This window comes from Lepus europaeus, chromosome 5, assembly GCF_033115175.1.
Source record: "Lepus europaeus isolate LE1 chromosome 5, mLepTim1.pri, whole genome shotgun sequence".
NCBI classification, from domain to species: Eukaryota; Metazoa; Chordata; class Mammalia; order Lagomorpha; family Leporidae; genus Lepus; species Lepus europaeus.
The window spans coordinates 19,684,661-19,702,362 of NC_084831.1; the positions used below are offsets into that span (position 1 = coordinate 19,684,661).

Genomic DNA, 17,702 nt, shown 5'->3' on the forward strand with positions numbered 1-17,702 from the left:
ATCTGCCCGAGTGCTGAGCTGTCCTCCTGAGTGCTGTGCGGGGGGCTTCAGGCTATGTCCCCTCGTCTCTTTCCTCACCCCCAGGTGCACCAGCAAGAAGCCACAGCTCTGCACTTAACCCTTTCCTGAGGATCCCTGCCCTGTTGCCTGCCCAAGTGTCTCTCACTGTGGGTGCCAGACCCCCACTGCCCTGGTGTCTATCTGTCTGCCGGGCCCTCCCTGGCTCCCTGGCTGTCTCTCTCTACTGCTCATTGTCTCTGTCTCCCCGTGAAGGGTGCTTGCCTGCTGCTGTTGGCTGCATGCCACGTGCCGGGTGCTTGTCGGGCTCGTGTGCCCTTCTCTCTCTGGCTGTTGGGTTGGTGTTCCCATCTGTCTGCCTGATGCATCCACGTGGCCTTCTGTTTCTACCTGTTGGGTTCCTGTCCCCATCTGCCTCTGCCTGTTGGAGTTCTGATGCCACCCACCTCTGCCTGTTGGGTCTCGGTCCACTTCTGCTTGTTCCTCCTGCCCTGCCTGTTGGACACCCATCTTTATCTGTCTGCACCTCTTGGGTGCCTGCCTCTGCCTGGCGTATGTCTCTCTTTATCTGCTGCTGCATGGCAGGCCCATGCCTCTGGTGGGCACCTATCTGTTCAGCAGACGGGTTGGCTCTGGGCTTTGCCTTTGCAGGCCCACAGGGGAGTATGGGGGGCAGGGCCAGAGGGCAGCCCTCAGGCACCAGGGAGGCGGGAAGAGAGAAGAAGGGAAGGTGGTTGAGGGTGTAGGCCTGTAGCTGGGAAACCACAGGCCCCGAGTGATTGGCTGCCCTGGGCTGGGCCCAGCCCCCACGCCCTTACCCTGCACATCCGCCTTGGGCCTGGCTAACTCTGTGGCAGCCCCAGACGCTGCCTACTCCTGCCATGGTGCCGTGGCCCTGCTGGGCGGATGGAGCAGGATCCCAAGCCGCCCCGTCTGCGGCTCTGGGCCCTGCTCCCCTGGCTGCCCAGGAAGCAGCGGCCGAGGGTCGGGCAGACCTCGCTACCTGCCCCTGGCCCTGGCTCTGGCCCCCAGCAGGACTCGGTGAGTGTGCCCAGCATCTGGTCCCGGCCCAGCTGTCGTCCTTGAAAAAGACAGCCAGGCCGGCCTAAGGTGGCTTCGGGATTTCCTGGCCCAGCCCTGGCCCTGCTGGGTCATTAGACACTCTCCAGGCCTGCTTCCGGGGGAAGTAGAGAGGCCCCTTCTGGGCTCCAGGGCAATACCGGCACATTAGAGGGAGGGGAGAACAGCCTGGAACCGCTGTGCCGTGGCAAGGGGCTTCTAGTAGCTTGGTATGGTGGGGATTTGTGCAGGTGGGGTGCGGAGCTGCTGGCCTTGACTCCCTCGTGCTCCGGACTGGGTTGATGGGGATGTCCCAGTAGCCGTCCCCTCATCCCATCTGACTGGGAACAGAGGCCCGTCTCTACCTCCTGGTTATCAGAACAAAGCCTACTTCCTACTGTGGCCAAACCAAAACAGCAGGGGGAGGCGAGCCCCGGCAGGCAGGCCTGGGGCAGGTCTCTGGGCCGCAGCCAGAGCCTGGGGTTGGTCCAGCCTGGCCAGCCGCGTCACTTTGGGCTGACCAGGTCAGAGCAGCAGGAGCCTTAGGAGCAGTGCCTCACCGGGCCGGTACTTGCCCTGCTTTTGAGATGCTTTGGTATGGACGAGCCTGCAGGCTGGCACCGTCGGAGAGCTGTGTGTCGGGCCTGCCGAGGTCTGGGGGGAGTGGACACGGACGGGGCCGCCATGCCCACCGGCTCTGTGTCTCCCCTAGGATGAGGGCGTCCTCAAGGAGATCTCCATCACGCACCACGTCAAGGCTGGCTCCGAGAAGGCCGACCCGTCCCACTTCGAGCTCCTCAAGGTTTTGGGACAGGGATCCTTTGGCAAAGTGAGTTGTGAGCCCACAGCCGGGAGGGCAGCCTCGGTCATGTCCGAGGTGGGGCCCGAGCCACCCTGCGGCCCAGAGGATGGAGGACAGGGTGGGAGGTTACCTTGGTAGCCAGGGAGAGCAAAAGGTCATCTTGGAGCTCTGGGACGCTTGGATCAACCTGGGGCCTGGAGGATGGGGACCCCCAGGCCGAGGCCCTCCCTAGCTTCTCCCCCTATTCCTTCTCAGGTCTTCCTGGTGCGCAAGGTCACCCGGCCTGACAGTGGGCACCTGTATGCCATGAAGGTGCTGAAGAAGGCGACATTGAAAGGTGAGTGAGGGGCGGCCCTGGGCAGAACCCAGGCTGGGTCTCACGGGGGTGGGGGAGCACCATCTTCAGGTGCACCTGCTGGGAAGGTGGAGAAACAGGTCCACTACCGGCTGCCTCTCCCCCACCCCACCCCAGACAAGTGCCGGTGACTGTGGCTGACGGTGAGCATCTGGAAGGAGGCAGTGAGCCGATGCAGGGTGTTGGGGGGTGGGGGGTCCCTCAAGCATCACGCTGGGCAGACAGAGGCGCACTGTTAGCCGAGTGGCTTCATGATGCTGCCGGAGTCTGAGGGAGCCCTGTCCGGCCTCCTAGCTCAGGGTGGGGAAGGGCGCGAGGGAGCCCAGCAGAGTGGCTGGGTAGATAAGAGAGAGCGATGGAGGCAGGGCCCAGAGGTGGGCGGCAGAGGCTCAGGAGGGAGCCCTGAGCCCTCTAGGGTCCCGGAGACTTGTGACGGTGGTCAGTAGTGGAACTTTGGATCGGACATTGGCTGTGTAGCCACTGACCAGGTGGGGTCAGAGCCAAGCAGTGGCTGGGGGTGCTGTGGGAAGCCTAGGTGGTATCACCCTTTAGAATGTTCTGGGCCTCTGGGGGTGATGATGGTGGCTGTGGTGCCCCAAGGCCAGCCAGCTAGTGTGGGAGTTGTCTCCCAGGAGGGATGCTGAGCAGGGCTCTCGGGCTGAGTGGGAGGGGCCGGACATAGGTGCAGCTGCTGCTGTGACCGGTGGGCCTGGATGTCCCAGGAGCCCGGGATCCCAGGGTGCAGATGCAGCCTCGTAGAGGGCAGGTCCAGAGGTCAGGGGGACACCTAAGCCGTAGCCGTGCAAGCTGTGCCGTGAGGGACGAATTAGGAATGTTCCAGCCGAAAAGTGATGGAGGAAGGAGGAACTGGAGAGGGGGGTTGGGACAAGGTGTGTTCAGGAAATAGCAACCAGAGTTAACGGCAGTGTGGTCCCTGCTGTACCCAGTGAGGGAAGTACAGAAGTTAAAATTGACGGGGCCAGGATTTAGGATGCTGCCTGGGACACTTGGGACACCCTCGGAATGCCCGAGTCCCAGTCCCGCTCTGCTTCTGATCCTGACTTCCTGCTGATGTGCACCTGGGAGGCAGCAGGGGATGGCTCCGGTACTAGGATCCCCGGCACCCATGAGTGAGACCTGGATAGAGTTCCTGGCTCAAAGTTTTGGCCAGTTCCAGCCTTGGCTGTTGTGGTCATTTGGAGAATGAACAAGCGGATGGATGATCAGTCTCTGTCTTTTTCTGCCTTTCAAATAGTTAAAGCATACATTAAAAATTTTTACATTAAACTAGAAGATAAAGCATGTTCTGGGGGAGCGGGCATGGGGCCTGGTGGACAGGAGGCCACACCCCATGTAGCAGTTCTTGGTTCATTACTCAGCTCCTGCTAAGGCAGACCCCGCGAGGCAGCAGGTCATGGCTCAAATAGTGGGGTCCCTGCCACTCACATGTAGACCTTAAATGAATTCTCCGTCCCCTGGCCATTGTGCACACTGGGGAGTGAACCAGCAGGTGAGAGTGCGTCCTCTCTCTCTCTCTTAAATAATGCAAACAAACAAAAGCTAGTGCTCTGAAGAGGAAGGCCAGCACTCTTAGTCTGAAGTTAGCCTGAAGTGCCATTAGTCTTGGTCGGAAGTAGCTGGAAGACCCTCGTCCAGCTTGGGAGGCTAAGGGGGAGGTGAGACCTGAACTGAGGGCAGGAAGACCAGCTGATGTCCAAATTAAGATATTTCGGTAAAGGTTTATTCATTTGAAAGAGTTACAGAGAGAGGTAAAGACATACACACATACACACACACACACACAGGTCTCCCGTCCACTAGTTCACTCCCGAAATGCCTGCAACGGCCAGAGCTGAGCCAATCTGAAGCCAGGAGCTAGGAGCTTCATCCAGGTCTCCCACATGGGTGCAAGGGCCCAAGGGTTTGGGCCATCTTCTGCTGCTTTCCCAGGCCATAGCAGAGAGCTGGATTGGAAGTGAAGCAGTCGGGACTTGAACCAGCACCCATATGAGATGCCAGTGCTGCAGGCTGGGCCTTGAACCTGCTGTACCACAGTGCCGGCCCCAATATTTAAATTTTTTTTTTTTTTTTTAATTTGAAAGGCAGAGTTACAGGGAGAGAAGGAGAGAGGATCTTCCATCTGCTGGTTCACTTTCCAGTGGCCTCAACGGCCCAGGGCTGGGCCTGGCTGAAGCCAGAGCCAGGAGCTTCTTCTGGGTCCCCATGTGGATGCAAGGACCCAAGGACTTAGGACATCTTCCGCTGCTTTCCCAGGTGCGTTAGCAGGGAGCTGGATCAGAAGTGGAACAAATGGGACTTGAACCAGCGGCACTCGTGGATGCCAGCGTCACAGGCGGTGGCTTCACCCGCTACGCCACAGCGCCAGCCCTGCAACTTCTATTCTTTAAAAAAATAAGAAAGGGGCTGGCGCTGTGGCGTAGCGGGTGAAGCCTCCACCTATGATGCTGGCATCCCATTTGGGCACCAGTTCGAGTCCCGGCTACTCCACTTCTGATCCAACTCCCTGCTAATGGCCTGGGAAACCAGTAAAGGTGGTCCAAGTGCTTGGGACCCTGCACCCATGTGAGAGACTCCGAAGAAGTCTGGCTTCAGAGGGCCCAAGCTCCAGCCATTGCAGCCATTTGGGGAGCGAACCTGTGGGTGGAAGACCTCTCCCTCCTTCTCTCCCTGCCTCCCTCCTTCTCTCTCTCTGCCTCTGCTTTTCAAATAAATAAATAAATCTTTTAAAAAATAATAAAATTAAAAAATAATGTGGGGGAAGCCCACCCAGACCTGTGGCTCAGAGTCTTGGGCCCAGGGAATCTGTCTCCCTAGTCAGCTTCCAGGGTAAGCATCCACGCCAGCTTCTAGAATTTGGATTTTGTCTGCTAGAGGACAGGGGCTGGTCGAGGTGCCAGGGAAGATGTGGAGGCAGAGTGTGGGGCTCTGACAGGGTGGCCGGGGACACGGCCTGTTCAGCCTGGCTGGAGGTGTGCTGGAGGGCAGGGCTAGACAGATGGGCACTGCTGTGAGGGCTGGGGGCTGAGAGCAGGCCTGGGAGCCGGGACCAGACCCGGAACGGAGGAGGCAGTGTGAAGTCAGCATCCCCAAAGCCTGGGGCACAGAGCCCCAGGAGCTCGGGCCTACTGAGCCCTCAGGTGGCCCTGGGGAGTGAGTGGGTGTGCCGTGTGTCTGGCAAGGGGTGACTGCCTCTCCTCTGGCCAGTGCGCGACCGCGTCCGGACCAAGATGGAGAGGGACATCCTGGCCGACGTGAACCACCCCTTTGTGGTGAAGCTGCACTATGGTGAGACCGCAGCCCTTCCCTGAACTCCCGCACCAGCCCGCGCTTGCCCTGGCCGGTGGTCTACGCTGTCCCGGCTCCCACCTGCAGGCCGAGGGGCAGGTCACACGGCCGGTGACTCTTGCCCCTCTCCCCAGCCTTCCAGACGGAGGGCAAGCTCTATCTCATTCTGGACTTCCTGCGCGGCGGGGACCTCTTCACACGGCTCTCAAAAGAGGTGAGCTGATAGCCCACTGCCGGACCACAAGGCCTCCCACTCCTGGGTCCCGTGCGGCCTAGGTCTGGAGCCACCTAGGCCTTCCTAGGTGAACCTGATCCAGGCCTTGTCTGGCCTGGCTGAGCCTCCGAGAGTTTCTCCTTGATGGATGGAGGAGGGTTAGGCCCTGGGTCTGATGCTCACCGGCTGGGGGAGCTCAGGGTACCTCTCCCCTGTGTGTCTTTCTTCTTCCAGGCTGCCCTGGGCAGAGCTGGGAGCAGCCAGGAGCAGCCCAGATGCACCAAGCAAGGGAGAGACTCGCACACTCTTGTCCCACCTGTTAGCCAAAAGATTTTGAACTGATATAAAAGGATTTTGAGCCAGATACGAAAAATAGGGTCATTAACACAATTCCAACTTTAAAGAGAACCAAGCTTTAAACAAAGGGGGGGGGGTTAAACCTTATTGCGGTGCTTGCATAGGTAAAACATTTACATGATTCAAAAGAAAAATATTTATGGGGAAGGCTTCCTCCTACCCCAGTGCCCTGTGTCCCCCATCAGTAAGCATTTTTATTGGTTTCTTGTTGAACCTTCCCATGTTTCTCCTGCAAACAAATCCCAGCCCAGGTGTGTTCTGAATCGCCGCCGCTCTGGATACCGTGTCCCCTGCCTCGCTGCGTTCCTTCCAGACTGTGGGAAGCTCCTGTCCTAGTTCATGGCTGTGCGCCAGTCCTTCTGCAGGGGCCAACAACACAGTTCCTCCCAGGCTTCAGCCCTGGGACCCCTGGGCTGTTTCCCGACAAAGACCACCACCATCATTTCATACTTCAAACCCCATGATGAATCGGAGGGCCGAGGATGCTAGACCCTAGGGACAAGGAAGCTGCTGCCTGCCCAGGGTCCACTGAAACCCCTCGCACCTCTTGCAGGTCATGTTCACAGAGGAGGACGTGAAGTTTTACCTGGCCGAGCTGGCGTTGGGTCTGGACCACTTGCATAGCCTGGGCATCATTTACAGAGACCTCAAGCCTGAGAAGTGAGTGACCCCCCCAGCCCCACCCTGGCCTCCCTCAGGGGTGCACAGACAAGGGCTGGGGCCTCTTCTAGAACAGGGTCACCTCCACAGAGGTGGGTGTGGCTCTCCTGGGAAACGTCGTCCCAAGGCCAAGCACCTTCCGCGCAGGTGTGTTGCCCACCTTTTTACTAACCCAGCGTGCCATCTGCGATGCTGCTGTGAAAGGTCATTCCTTAATACAACCTCAGGAGTTGCCCTGAATACCTGAACACCTTGCAATAGTGACTCGGGAGCCAGGGGCAGGTGGGGAGGTGGAATGAGGTCTGGCTCCACAGTTAGGCGACCTGAATTCAAATGCTGACTGCACCTGCTCTGTAACTCTGGGGAGTTCCCTAGCTCCCCTGAGCCTTTGTCTCCCATTCATCCCATGGGGCCATAGCAGTACCCGCCTCACATGGATGTTTCAAGGATTAGCAAAAGAGGTGGGGGTGGGCATTGGCACAGTGGCTTAGGCGCCACTTGGGATACCCGTGTCCCATGTTGGAGTGCTTAGGTTTGAGCCCTGGCTCCACTCCTGATTCTAGCTTCCTGCTAATATGCACTCCGAGAGGCAGCAGATAATGGCTCAAGTGGTTGGGCCCCTGCCACCATGTGGGAGACCCAGGTGGAGTTCCTGGCTCCTGGCTTTGGTCCGGCCCAGCCCTGGCTATTGCAGCCATTTGGGGAGTGAACCAATGGATGGGCGATCTTTCTCTGTCTCTTGGTCTCTAGGTCTCTGTCTTTCCTCTACCTCTGTTTCTGTATTTCCAAAAAAAAAAAAAAAAAAGGCCACACATCTGCATAGCACTCCAGGACCCCCGTGCCCCCTGACCCACCCATCTGATCTGTCATCAGATAGACTGGGAGAAGCACCTCCTGTGGGCTGGGCCTGTGTCTCACGGCCCCTCGGTCCCACTGACCACACAGTGGCCACAGCTGAGGCCTTGGCCCCGTCTCTGTTGCAGCATTCTTCTGGACGAGGAGGGCCACATCAAGCTCACGGGTGAGTGCAGGGTGCCTGCCCCGGGCCCCAGTGGAGGGCAGAGCGGGCTCCTGGGAGCTCTGTGCTGTGTGCACGGTTCACTCTCCTGTGAGGCTGGGCCAGGTACCTGGAAGGGGTCCAAGGTCCAGGCCCCAGGCCCGGAACCCGCATCCCCGCTGCCGGCCACCTAGCCTGCGGAATGCCATGGGGCTGACGCCCTCTGGGTGTGCCACGGGTGGCTGCAGGGGTGCCAGGTGTCCTGAAGGTGCGGCCTCTGTCCTTGCCGCAGACTTTGGCCTGAGCAAGGAGGCCATCGACCACGAGAAGAAGGCCTACTCCTTCTGCGGGACAGTGGAGTACATGGCCCCCGAGGTCGTCAACCGCCAGGGCCACACCCACAGCGCCGACTGGTGGTCCTACGGGGTGTTGATGGTGAGCTCCCAGGCACTAGCCCAAGCTCAGCCCTCGGTCCCCCATCTCTCCTCTCATGGCTGTGCTGCGGTTTTCTTCCAGGCTAGACCCCCACCTAGGGCGCCCCAGCCCTGGGCCTCGCCCCAGTGCCGCTCCTGGTGGTCTGGGCTGGCAGAGGGTGGAGGGACCTACACGGTTCTCACTGTGGGTGGACTTGGGTGGCCAGCAGGAATCCTGGGAGTGCAGCAGAGTGGATGGGGCGGAGGAGGCTGGGGTGTGGGAGACAGGATCAGAGCCTGAGCAGATTCCCGCCCTCCGCAGTTCGAGATGCTGACGGGCTCGCTGCCCTTCCAGGGGAAGGACCGGAAGGATACCATGAACCTGATTCTCAAGTAGGCACCGGCCCTGCCCTGATAGCTCAGGGTCCCCCCCAGCCCCAGGCCCTGGTTTGGGGGCTAGAGTATGAGACCCTCCCATGGGCACAATGTTGTGCTTGCCAGAACCCCCTTCGCATCCACCGGGATCCCCAACCGCTCTGGGGGTTGAGTTGGTGGCTGGCTTGTCTGGACTGAGCTGGGGGCTGGGCCTGGACGGGGGCAGGGAGGGGAGCCGGGGCCTCTAGGGCAGGGCTGATGAGAGCCGGGGGCTGTTTCAGGGCGAAGCTCGGCATGCCCCAGTTTCTGAGCACTGAAGCCCAGAGCCTCCTGCGAGCCCTGTTCAAACGGAATCCTGCCAACCGGCTCGGTAAGCGGCGGCGCTCAGGCAGGGGCCGCGGCGGCAGGGAGCTGGGGAGCTGGGCACCGCCGCAGCCGGGGCCCCGGGGCCACATCTGGGTTGAAAAGGGCCGTTGTCCTTTGTGTGGGCAGACAATGCCGCCGGCCACCCTGCCTCTGGCTCAGTGTGTAGGGAGTGTTGGTTGACCTGTCTGGGGGGGTGGGGGGTGGCAGGAACTGAGTCATCCCCACTCCCTCTGGGGACAAGGACAGAGGCCCTGCACAGCTTCCCTGCCAAGGCTTCTGGCACAAGAGGAAGCGCGGGAGTTCAGGAGTCAGAGGCTCAGGTCCCAGCTGGTCCTGTGTCGGGTCCTTGCTGCCGGGCGCGCAGCCTGTGTTGAGTGAATGAATGTCACTTAGGAACCAAGGGGCCCAGGCAGCCTGCTTCAGCCCCTGGGCCCCCGGCTCCTCGTCTCCGAGGGAGGGGATGGTCCAGACCCCTCCGCAGGGCCCGGATGCTTCGGTGAGCTCCCGTTCCAGGCCTGGCACACAGTAGGTGTGCAGGTGTGCTCGCCTCCGTGGCCCCTGGCTTCACCTGGACCATGAGCAGCTCCGTAGGGCGCAGTCCAGGGTTCCGGGGATTGAATGGAGCGAGGGCCTGTCTCGGGTTGAAGACAGTAGGTGAAGAGGAACAGAAATGAGGCTTGAGCCAGGGGTGGTTGGGAGCCCTCTGTGGAGCTCACCGCAAATCCAGCTTCTGTGCTTGCTGTGTGGCCCTGGACAAATTGCAAAGCCTCTCTGGGCCTTCCTTCTTCCATGAGAACATCGGAGCTTCATCATCAGATGCTCCAGAAAGTAGAAACTGCTGAGCAGGCCACAGCAGCCCGGGCCTGTGTGAGCGCTGGGAGGGTGCGGGGCCTGGTGGGCCTGTCCTCCCTCGTGCCCCAGCAGCTGGTCCCTGGGCACTGTGAGATGGGGGGGCGGGGTGGGTATCTGGGGGGTGGACTGTCCAGGCTGGACCTTTGGCTTGGGTTCTTTCAGGCTCCGGCCCGGATGGGGCAGAGGAAATCAAGCGGCACGTCTTCTACTCCACCATCGACTGGAACGTGAGTGTCCGAGCGTGCTGGCCATGGGTGTCCTGGGGTCCGTGGTGAGGGCGTCCTGGGGCCCCAGATGCAGGCGCAGCGGGTCACAGAGGCCCAGGGGCTGGGGCCGGCCTCCTGGGGGATGTTACCCTGCTGTCTGCTGGGCATTGTGGCCTGCACGGGGCTCTGGGCCTAGGCGCATGGTGACCGAGTGTCCACCCATTCGCAGAAGCTGTATCGCCGTGAGATCAAGCCGCCCTTCAAACCGGCCGTGGCCCAGCCCGATGACACCTTCTACTTTGACACAGAGTTCACATCCCGCACTCCCAAGGGTGTGTCCCTCATCTGGTTGGTCTGTCTGAGGCTGGTACAGGAGGGTAGCACGGAGCCAGGGGCACCCTGGAGGGCCGTGGCAGGTGCAGGTGGGTGGGAGGCAGGGCTGAGTGCCTGACTGTGGACCTGCCTCGCTCTGCCTGACTGTCCCGCTCCGGGGCTCTGCATGCCTCCTCGTGTCTGGGTGAAGAGTGGGGTGTGTGGGTGGTTACGGCCACAGTGGAAAGGCAGGACCCCTGCCCCTGGCATCTTCCAGCTCCCTGGGAAGACTGAACGCACCCGGCTTACACTCACGTCAGGGGTAAGGAATCCGCCCTGCAGCACCGTGTGGCAGAGCAGCCTGGCGGAGCAGGGGTGCCAGTGCCCAGGGGTCAGGGGCAAGTGTGGGAACTGGCTCTGGCCGCTCTGACTGCCGAGCCTCGGCGTACTCATCCGTAGCCTGGGCATGGCCACAGAACCACTCATTCCCCGAGGCTGCTGCAGGAAGGAGGGAGCTTGGTAAAGCCTAACTTTTTGGCTAGAGTTGGGCAGTGAGCGGGGAGTGAGATGTTAGTGCTGAGAGGCCTCCCGGTGAGGTGTGTTTTATTAGCAGAGAGGGTGGTGTTCTCGCTACACCTTGCATACCTCTGGGGACGGGGAATCAGCACTTCTCCAAACTGTCTCGTTTTTATCCAGTTAGCAGGCAGACGAGTACATGGCCCCTGCTGTACACCAATCACAATCACCAATGACAGTGAGCAGGACAGAGCCTCATGGAGCTCAGGCTGCTGTTGGGAGAGACTCACAGGGACGGGGGCCTGGGGAGCAGGGAGGCGAGACTCAGAGCAGAGCGCGTGAGCTGGGCGTTGAACGGTGCACAGGGAGTGGATTATCTGGTGGGAGGGGCCACGTGGGCACTGGCTCGGGGGGTCCCCTGAAGACTGGGACGGCAGCCTAGCTGAGCCCTGGAGAGGGAGAGAGACTAGGATCCTAAGGAGCTCAGTTGTCAGACTTTTCCCCAGGGCAGAGGGGAGTGTTTGAAAGCAGGCTGTGGCTCTGGCTATTGTGGAAGATGGGCCCTAGGGGCAGCCCTGAGGCCAGGAGGCCAAGGAGGAGGCTTCCGGGGAGGGGTGGACTGTCTCGGCCTGACCTGGAGGCCGGATGTGGGAGTCCTGTGTTCCTCTTGTGCTGGGACTTGGCTGGTCTAAACGCACGTGCGCAGGTGGACTAAGGCCTGGGACGGACAGGCCCTGCCCGAGCTCCCACTGTGGCAACTACTGAGGCAGGCTGGGAACCCCGTGGGTTCAGAGGCCCCTCCTCATTCACATTCCCCCCCACCTCCGCAGATTCCCCAGGCATCCCCCCTAGTGCCGGTGCTCATCAGCTGTTCCGTGGCTTCAGCTTCGTGGCCACCGGCCTGATGGAGGACGACAGCAAATCCCGGGCCACGCAGGCACCACTGCACTCCGTGGTACAGGTGAGCGGGGCAGGCGCTGCCGCCCGTCATCCTCTCTGTCCAGAAACCACAGAGCAGCGAGTGCACCCCGGCCTGGCTCAAACCCCAACACCAGCGTGGAAGCCGTGGGGCCTCCCCACCCTGGAGTCTCACTTTCCTTATTTGTAAAGTGGGACCATAATGCCTGCCTCACAAGGTGGCCCTGACGAGTGGGTGACAGTGCGGATCTGAATGTCCTGGCACAGAGCCAGGGTCTGGGTAAATGCCACAGGGCGCCTAGGGGCACGGGGGTGGGGGAGCTGTTGGGTGCCTGGTAGGCATGGGTGGCCGGGCCCTTGTGTGTCCTCACACTGGTCCCTGATTGGACACTTGGGCTGCTCCTTGGGAATCAGAGTTCAGAGGCACGAGTGCAGGGTGAGGGACTGTGGGTGAGAGCTTGGCCCCCGTGTCTCAGCCTGAATAGGCAGCAACAACCCTTCCTCTGTGGCGTCGCCGTGAGGATGACCTGAGTTAGTGTGCGTGAAGTGGACACGGCTACGGAATTTATTATCCAGACAGGGGCACCTTTGTCCAGGGTAAATGCTTTGTTTTTATATGTTTCAGAGAGTTTAATTTTTATTTATTTGTTTTCATTTTATTTGAAAGAGACAAAGAAAGAGAGATCTCCCATGTAGTGGTTCACTCCCCAGATGCCCACGGGGTGGGTCAGGCCAAAGCCAGGACCCCAGAACTCCATCTGGGGCTCCCACTTGGTTGGCAGGGGCCCAAGTACTTGAGCCGTCACTGCTGCTTCCCAGGGTGTACGTTAGCAGGAAGCTGGCCTAGAAGCAGAGGAGCCAAGACTCAAACCAGGCTCTCTGATATGGGATGTGGGTGTGGCACCAAACACCCGCCCAGGACAAATGTTAAACCGGACTGGATGTGGCGATGCTGCCACCAGCCAGGGCTGTCCTGGGCCGTGTGGCACCTGCTGGAAGTGCTCACGGTGATGCCTGGCCCACGGCGCCCACTGAACACTGTCTGGGCTGTCGCTGTTGTTCGTGTCTCAGACCCTCAGGCACCCATGAGATGGGCTGGGGCACCCAGAAAGAGTAGGCAGCAAGTGCAGAGCTGGGACCTCGCCCAGGCCCCTGCGGCTCCTGCGTCCCTCTCAGGCCTGCCCAGGCTTCTCAGAAGCATCACCCGCTCGGTGTGTGCCTTGTGACTCCTGCCTGCCCCCTTCACTGCCCTCTGACTGCAGACTGTAGCCCAGACAGGCTGGGAGCCAGCAGGTGTGCCCACTGCACAGAATAGAAAACTGAGGCCCAGGGGCCGGCACTGTGGCATAATGGGTAAAGCTGCCGCCTGTGGCACTGGCATCCCATATGAGTGCCAGTTTGAGTCTTCAGCCTCTCCACTTCCGATCCAGCTCCTTGCTAATGCACCTGAGAAAGTAGTGGAAGATGGTGCAAGTACCTGAACCCCTGCACCCATGTGAGAGACCCGGATGAAGCTCCTGGCTCCTGGCTTTGGATCAGCCCAGCTCAGGCTGGTGAGGCCATTCGGAGAGTGAACCAGCATATGGAAGCTCATGTTCCCTATTCTCTAGCTCTGCCTTTCAAATAAAAAATCTTTAAAAAGAAAATTGAGGCCCAGAGAAGGGCAGGTTCTTGCCTAAGGGTTGCACAGCCAGCACCACCCCAGGCCTTCTGACTCTCCCTGGGGGTTTTCTGCCATCTCTACTGAGCCAAGACCTTGGGTGCTGCGGATGACCGCTGGCATGCTGGAGCCCAGGGTCAGCTCTCCTTGCTCTCCGCAGCAACTCCATGGGAAGAACCTTGTTTTCAGCGATGGCTACGTGGTGAAGGAGACGATCGGTGTGGGCTCCTACTCCGTGTGCAAGCGCTGTGTCCACAAAGCCACCAACACGGAGTACGCTGTCAAGGTGAGCCTGCGGCTGCGCCGCAAACAAGGCTGCTGCCGGGCTGGGGCTGAGGCCAACACAGCTAGGACCCTTGGCACCCAGGACTGATGCCTGGGGCTCTGTGGGTGTGCGGCTCAGACTCGGGGGCCTTGCAGAGTGGGATCCATGGGATCCATCCCCTTGGGACTCACTCACCTGCACCCCCTTTCTTCAGGTCATTGACAAGAGTAAGCGGGACCCCTCGGAAGAGATCGAGATTCTTCTGCGGTACGGACAGCACCCCAACATCATCACGCTGAAAGATGTGAGTGGGGTCCTTCAGCCCGAGTGGGTGCTGGGGTGCCGGACTCTCCAGAATTTTGTCTCGGGCCTTTGATTTCTGATTCTCCCCGTGCTCCTGGGGCAGGGGGCCTTGGTCCCTTGGTCTGGCCCACGGATGAGAGTCCTGTTCATCAGGACCTGTGCCCACATCCCCCTGCCCAGCAGGCACAGGCACCCAGACAGGTGAGGGTGTAGAGCAGAATGCATGCCTGAGGCTCGTGCCCTTCCTCCCCGATCTGGGGACCTGGTGTCCGAGGGGGCCAGGCCTGCACTTGGGCAGCGGCGCCTGACCGTAAGGTCCTCGCAGGTATATGATGACGGCAAACACGTGTACCTGGTGACGGAGCTGATGCGGGGCGGGGAGCTACTGGACAAGATCCTGCGGCAGAAGTTCTTCTCGGAGCGGGAGGCCAGCTGTGTCCTGCACACCATCAGCAAGACCGTGGAGTACCTGCACTCACAGGGGGTGAGTCCACACCAGGGGTGCCCGGGTCACCCCATCAGCAGAGGACGTGACCCGTGGGCAGGCGCCGAGGTGGCCATCTCCACCCCAGCCTCGCGAGGGAGACTAGGACGGGTGAGAGGGAGGAGGGAGACCATCATTTATCCAGTCTCTGTTGTGTGCCAGGCACCACGCCAGGGTTTATTATTACTATTTTTTTTTTTAAAAAGATTTAGTTCATTTATTTAAAAGGCAGAATGACACAGAGAGGGAGAGAGAGAAACAGAGAGAAGAGTAAGCTTCCATCTAGTTCACTCCCCAAATGGCTGCAGCAGTTGGGGCTGGGCCAGGCCAAAGCCAGGAGCCTGGAATTTCATCCGGGTCTCCCAGTGAGTGTCAGGGGCCCAAGCACTTGGGCCATCTTGCACTGCTTTCCCAGGCGCATTAGCAGGGAGCTGGGTCGGAAGTGGAGCAGCCAGGACTTGAACCGGTGTCCATATGGGATGCCAGCATTGCAGGCGGCCCCTTTATCTGCTACCCCACAGCCTTGGCTTCTTAACTTGGACCTGGACATGAGGCCGGTGAAGCCACCTCAGCTCCTGGCGCGGGTTCGTTCTCTGCAGACCTCTGGTGACAGGAGCGTCCGCCCCCAGGGTGGCCGTGGGAGGAAGCCAGGCGCTTGGCTGGGAAAACCCCACGGTCCCTGTGGGTGTCGGCGGGAAATGGGAGCAGACCAGGCAGGGACCACGCCGTAAAGAAGGGGCTAGTGAACCCCCGCATTCCAGCCGAACGGGAGTCGTGGAGGTTCTCACCAGCCGTGCGGCTGCTCTCCCTTCCTCCCCAGCCTCCTTTCTTTCTCCTTTCTTCCCCTCCCTTTCTTATTGAAGTATTTTTCTCAACCTTTGACTACGATGAAGACCATTTCCCCCGAGATGAGCCAACTCTTGGCGGTCGGCCGCGTTCCTCTGCCCCTGCCCCGCCCCGGCTCCCTCTGTCTGTCTGTCTGCGTGTCTGTGTTTTTGTGGGTGCACATGAGAGGAAGCTGTAGACATCGCTAACTGACCCATAAACATCTCTACCTGGAGTAGCTGAGAGCATGCCCGGCCTCTCCTCGCCTCACGTGTGTTTATAACCAAAGACGTGAGCCTTTTCCTTCAGACAGAAGGCATGGCCGTGACTTGTCTTCACGTGGTGCCCAGGCCTCGGCCACGCGTCCTCTGCTGTCCTTCCAGGAAGTCTTCTTGTGATCAGTTCATTGGGATCACAATGATGCAAGGGCCATGCATTGCATTCATCTCTTAGCCAACCTCCCTCTCCCCCTCCCCCCTTCTCTCCTAAAGATATTATTTATTTATTTGAAAGGTAGAGCAACAGATAAAGAGAGAGGCAGAGAGAGATCACCTCCACTGGTTCATTCCGCAAATGGCCACAATGGCCAGGGCTGGACCAGGAAACAGGAGCTGCATCTCGGTCTCCCACATGGGTGCAGGGGCCCAAGCACCTGCACCTTTTCCTGCTGCCTTCCCAGGCACATTAGCAAGGAGCGGAATCGGAAGTGGAGCAGCTGGGGCTTGAACCGGTGCCCATATGGGGTGCTGGTGTCACAGGCAGCAGCTTAACCTGCTGCTCCACAACACTGGCCGCTTAAGTCTCTTAACTGAAGCCGATGTTAAATGCACGCTCTGGTGAGTTCCGTGAACTGTCTGGGCCCATGTTACTGCCGTAGACTTTGCTTTGCTAGGCTGCTGACTTGTTGAAGAGACCAGTTGATCTCGGGGATGCCCGCGTTCCGGAATGGGCAGCTCGCTGCCTGTGGCATCGCGTACATCGCTCCTCCGTTGGCTCTGTTTCCTGTCACCTGGAAATTGTCCTGCAGTCGAAGTCTGGATTAGATTCAGTTTCGTCTTTGGAGGGAAGGTGGGAATAGGGTTCAGAAGGCCAAGGCTCCCCACCCCTGGGAAGTGGCCCCTCCGTGGAGCAGTGTAGCTGACACACGCGTGGGCAGTGGCCCCTCCGTGGAGCAGTGTATCTGACCCACGCGTGGGCAGTGGCCCCTCCGTGGAGCAGTGTATCTGACACACGCGTGGGCAGTGGCCCCTCCGTGGAGCAGTGTATCTGACCCACGCCTGGGCAGCGGCCCCTCCGTGGAGCAGTGTATCTGACCCACGCGTGGGCAGCGGCCCCTCCGTGGAGCAGTGTATCTGACACACGCGTGGGCAGCGGCCCCTCCGTGGAGCAGTGTATCTGACACACGCGTGGGCAGCGGCCCCTCCGTGATACAGTGTATCTGACACACGCGTGGGCAGCGGCCCCTCCGTGGAGCAGTGTATCTGACACGCGTGGGCAGTGGCCCCTCCGTGGAGCAGTGTATCTGACACGCGTGGGCAGTGGCCCCTCCGTGGAGCAGTGTATCTGACCCACGCGTGGGCAGTGGCCCCTCCGTGGAGCAGTGTATCTGACACGCGTGGGCAGTGGCCCCTCCGTGGAGCAGTGTATCTGACCCACGCGTGGGCAGTGGCCCCTCCGTGGAGCAGTGTATCTGACACGCGTGGGCAGTGGCCCCTCCGTGGAGCAGTGTAGCTGACACACGCGTGGGCAGTGACACCACCTTGCACCTGTATTGGTCATGTTGATCCTTTCAGGATCTCTGTCCAGATCCGTTATTTCATTAGGGTTTGTGAGAAAGAACTTTACCTCGTAACCAGAGCTCCTATTTGTGTACCACATGTGCTTCTGCTGCCTTTTTTTTTTTTTTTTAGGATTTATTTTTCTGGGGCTGGCATTGTGGCAGAGTGGGTTAAAACTGCTGTCTGTGGCGCCTACATCCCATATGGGCACCAGTTCAAGTTCCAGCTGCTCCACTTCTGACCCAGCTCCCTGCTAATCTGCCTGGGAAAGCAGCAGCAGATGACCCAAGTGGTCTCTCCTCTCCTCTCCTCTCCTCTCCTCTCCTCTCCTCTCCTCTCCTCTCCTCTCCTCTCCTCTTCTCTTCTCTTCATCTCTCTGTGTAACTCTTTTAAATAAATAATTTATTTGGCCGGCGCTGTGGCTCAACAGGCTAATCCTCTGCCTTGCGGCGCCAGCACACAAGGTTCTAGTCCCGGTCAGGGCGTCGGATTCTGTCCCGGTTGCCCCTCTTCCAGGCCAGCTCTTTGCAGTGGCCCGGGAGTGCAGAGGAGGATGGCCCAAGTGCCTGGGCCCTGCACCCGCATGGGAGACCAGGAGAAGCACCTGGCTCCTGCCTTCGGATTAGTGCGGTGCGCCGGCCGCAGCGGCCATTGGAGGGTG

The 17,702-nt window shown here is 59.8% G+C and overlaps 1 protein-coding gene across 1 annotated transcript in view; it reads left to right on the top strand.

Annotated features, from left to right (window-relative positions):
* The window catches only part of RPS6KA1 (ribosomal protein S6 kinase A1), a 37,703-nt gene that overhangs the window by 12,321 nt on the left and 7,680 nt on the right, over nucleotides 1-17,702 (top strand). The window contains exons 3-17 of the mRNA XM_062190701.1: nucleotides 1,790-1,906; nucleotides 2,135-2,216; nucleotides 5,460-5,540; nucleotides 5,675-5,754; nucleotides 6,665-6,771; nucleotides 7,755-7,792; nucleotides 8,061-8,203; nucleotides 8,504-8,574; nucleotides 8,838-8,926; nucleotides 9,937-10,001; nucleotides 10,210-10,312; nucleotides 11,639-11,769; nucleotides 13,547-13,672; nucleotides 13,866-13,955; nucleotides 14,280-14,438. Of these exons, the coding sequence (XP_062046685.1) occupies nucleotides 1,790-1,906; nucleotides 2,135-2,216; nucleotides 5,460-5,540; nucleotides 5,675-5,754; nucleotides 6,665-6,771; nucleotides 7,755-7,792; nucleotides 8,061-8,203; nucleotides 8,504-8,574; nucleotides 8,838-8,926; nucleotides 9,937-10,001; nucleotides 10,210-10,312; nucleotides 11,639-11,769; nucleotides 13,547-13,672; nucleotides 13,866-13,955; nucleotides 14,280-14,438 (1,482 nt within the window). The remainder of the gene's footprint in view (nucleotides 1-1,789; nucleotides 1,907-2,134; nucleotides 2,217-5,459; nucleotides 5,541-5,674; nucleotides 5,755-6,664; nucleotides 6,772-7,754; nucleotides 7,793-8,060; nucleotides 8,204-8,503; nucleotides 8,575-8,837; nucleotides 8,927-9,936; nucleotides 10,002-10,209; nucleotides 10,313-11,638; nucleotides 11,770-13,546; nucleotides 13,673-13,865; nucleotides 13,956-14,279; nucleotides 14,439-17,702) is intronic.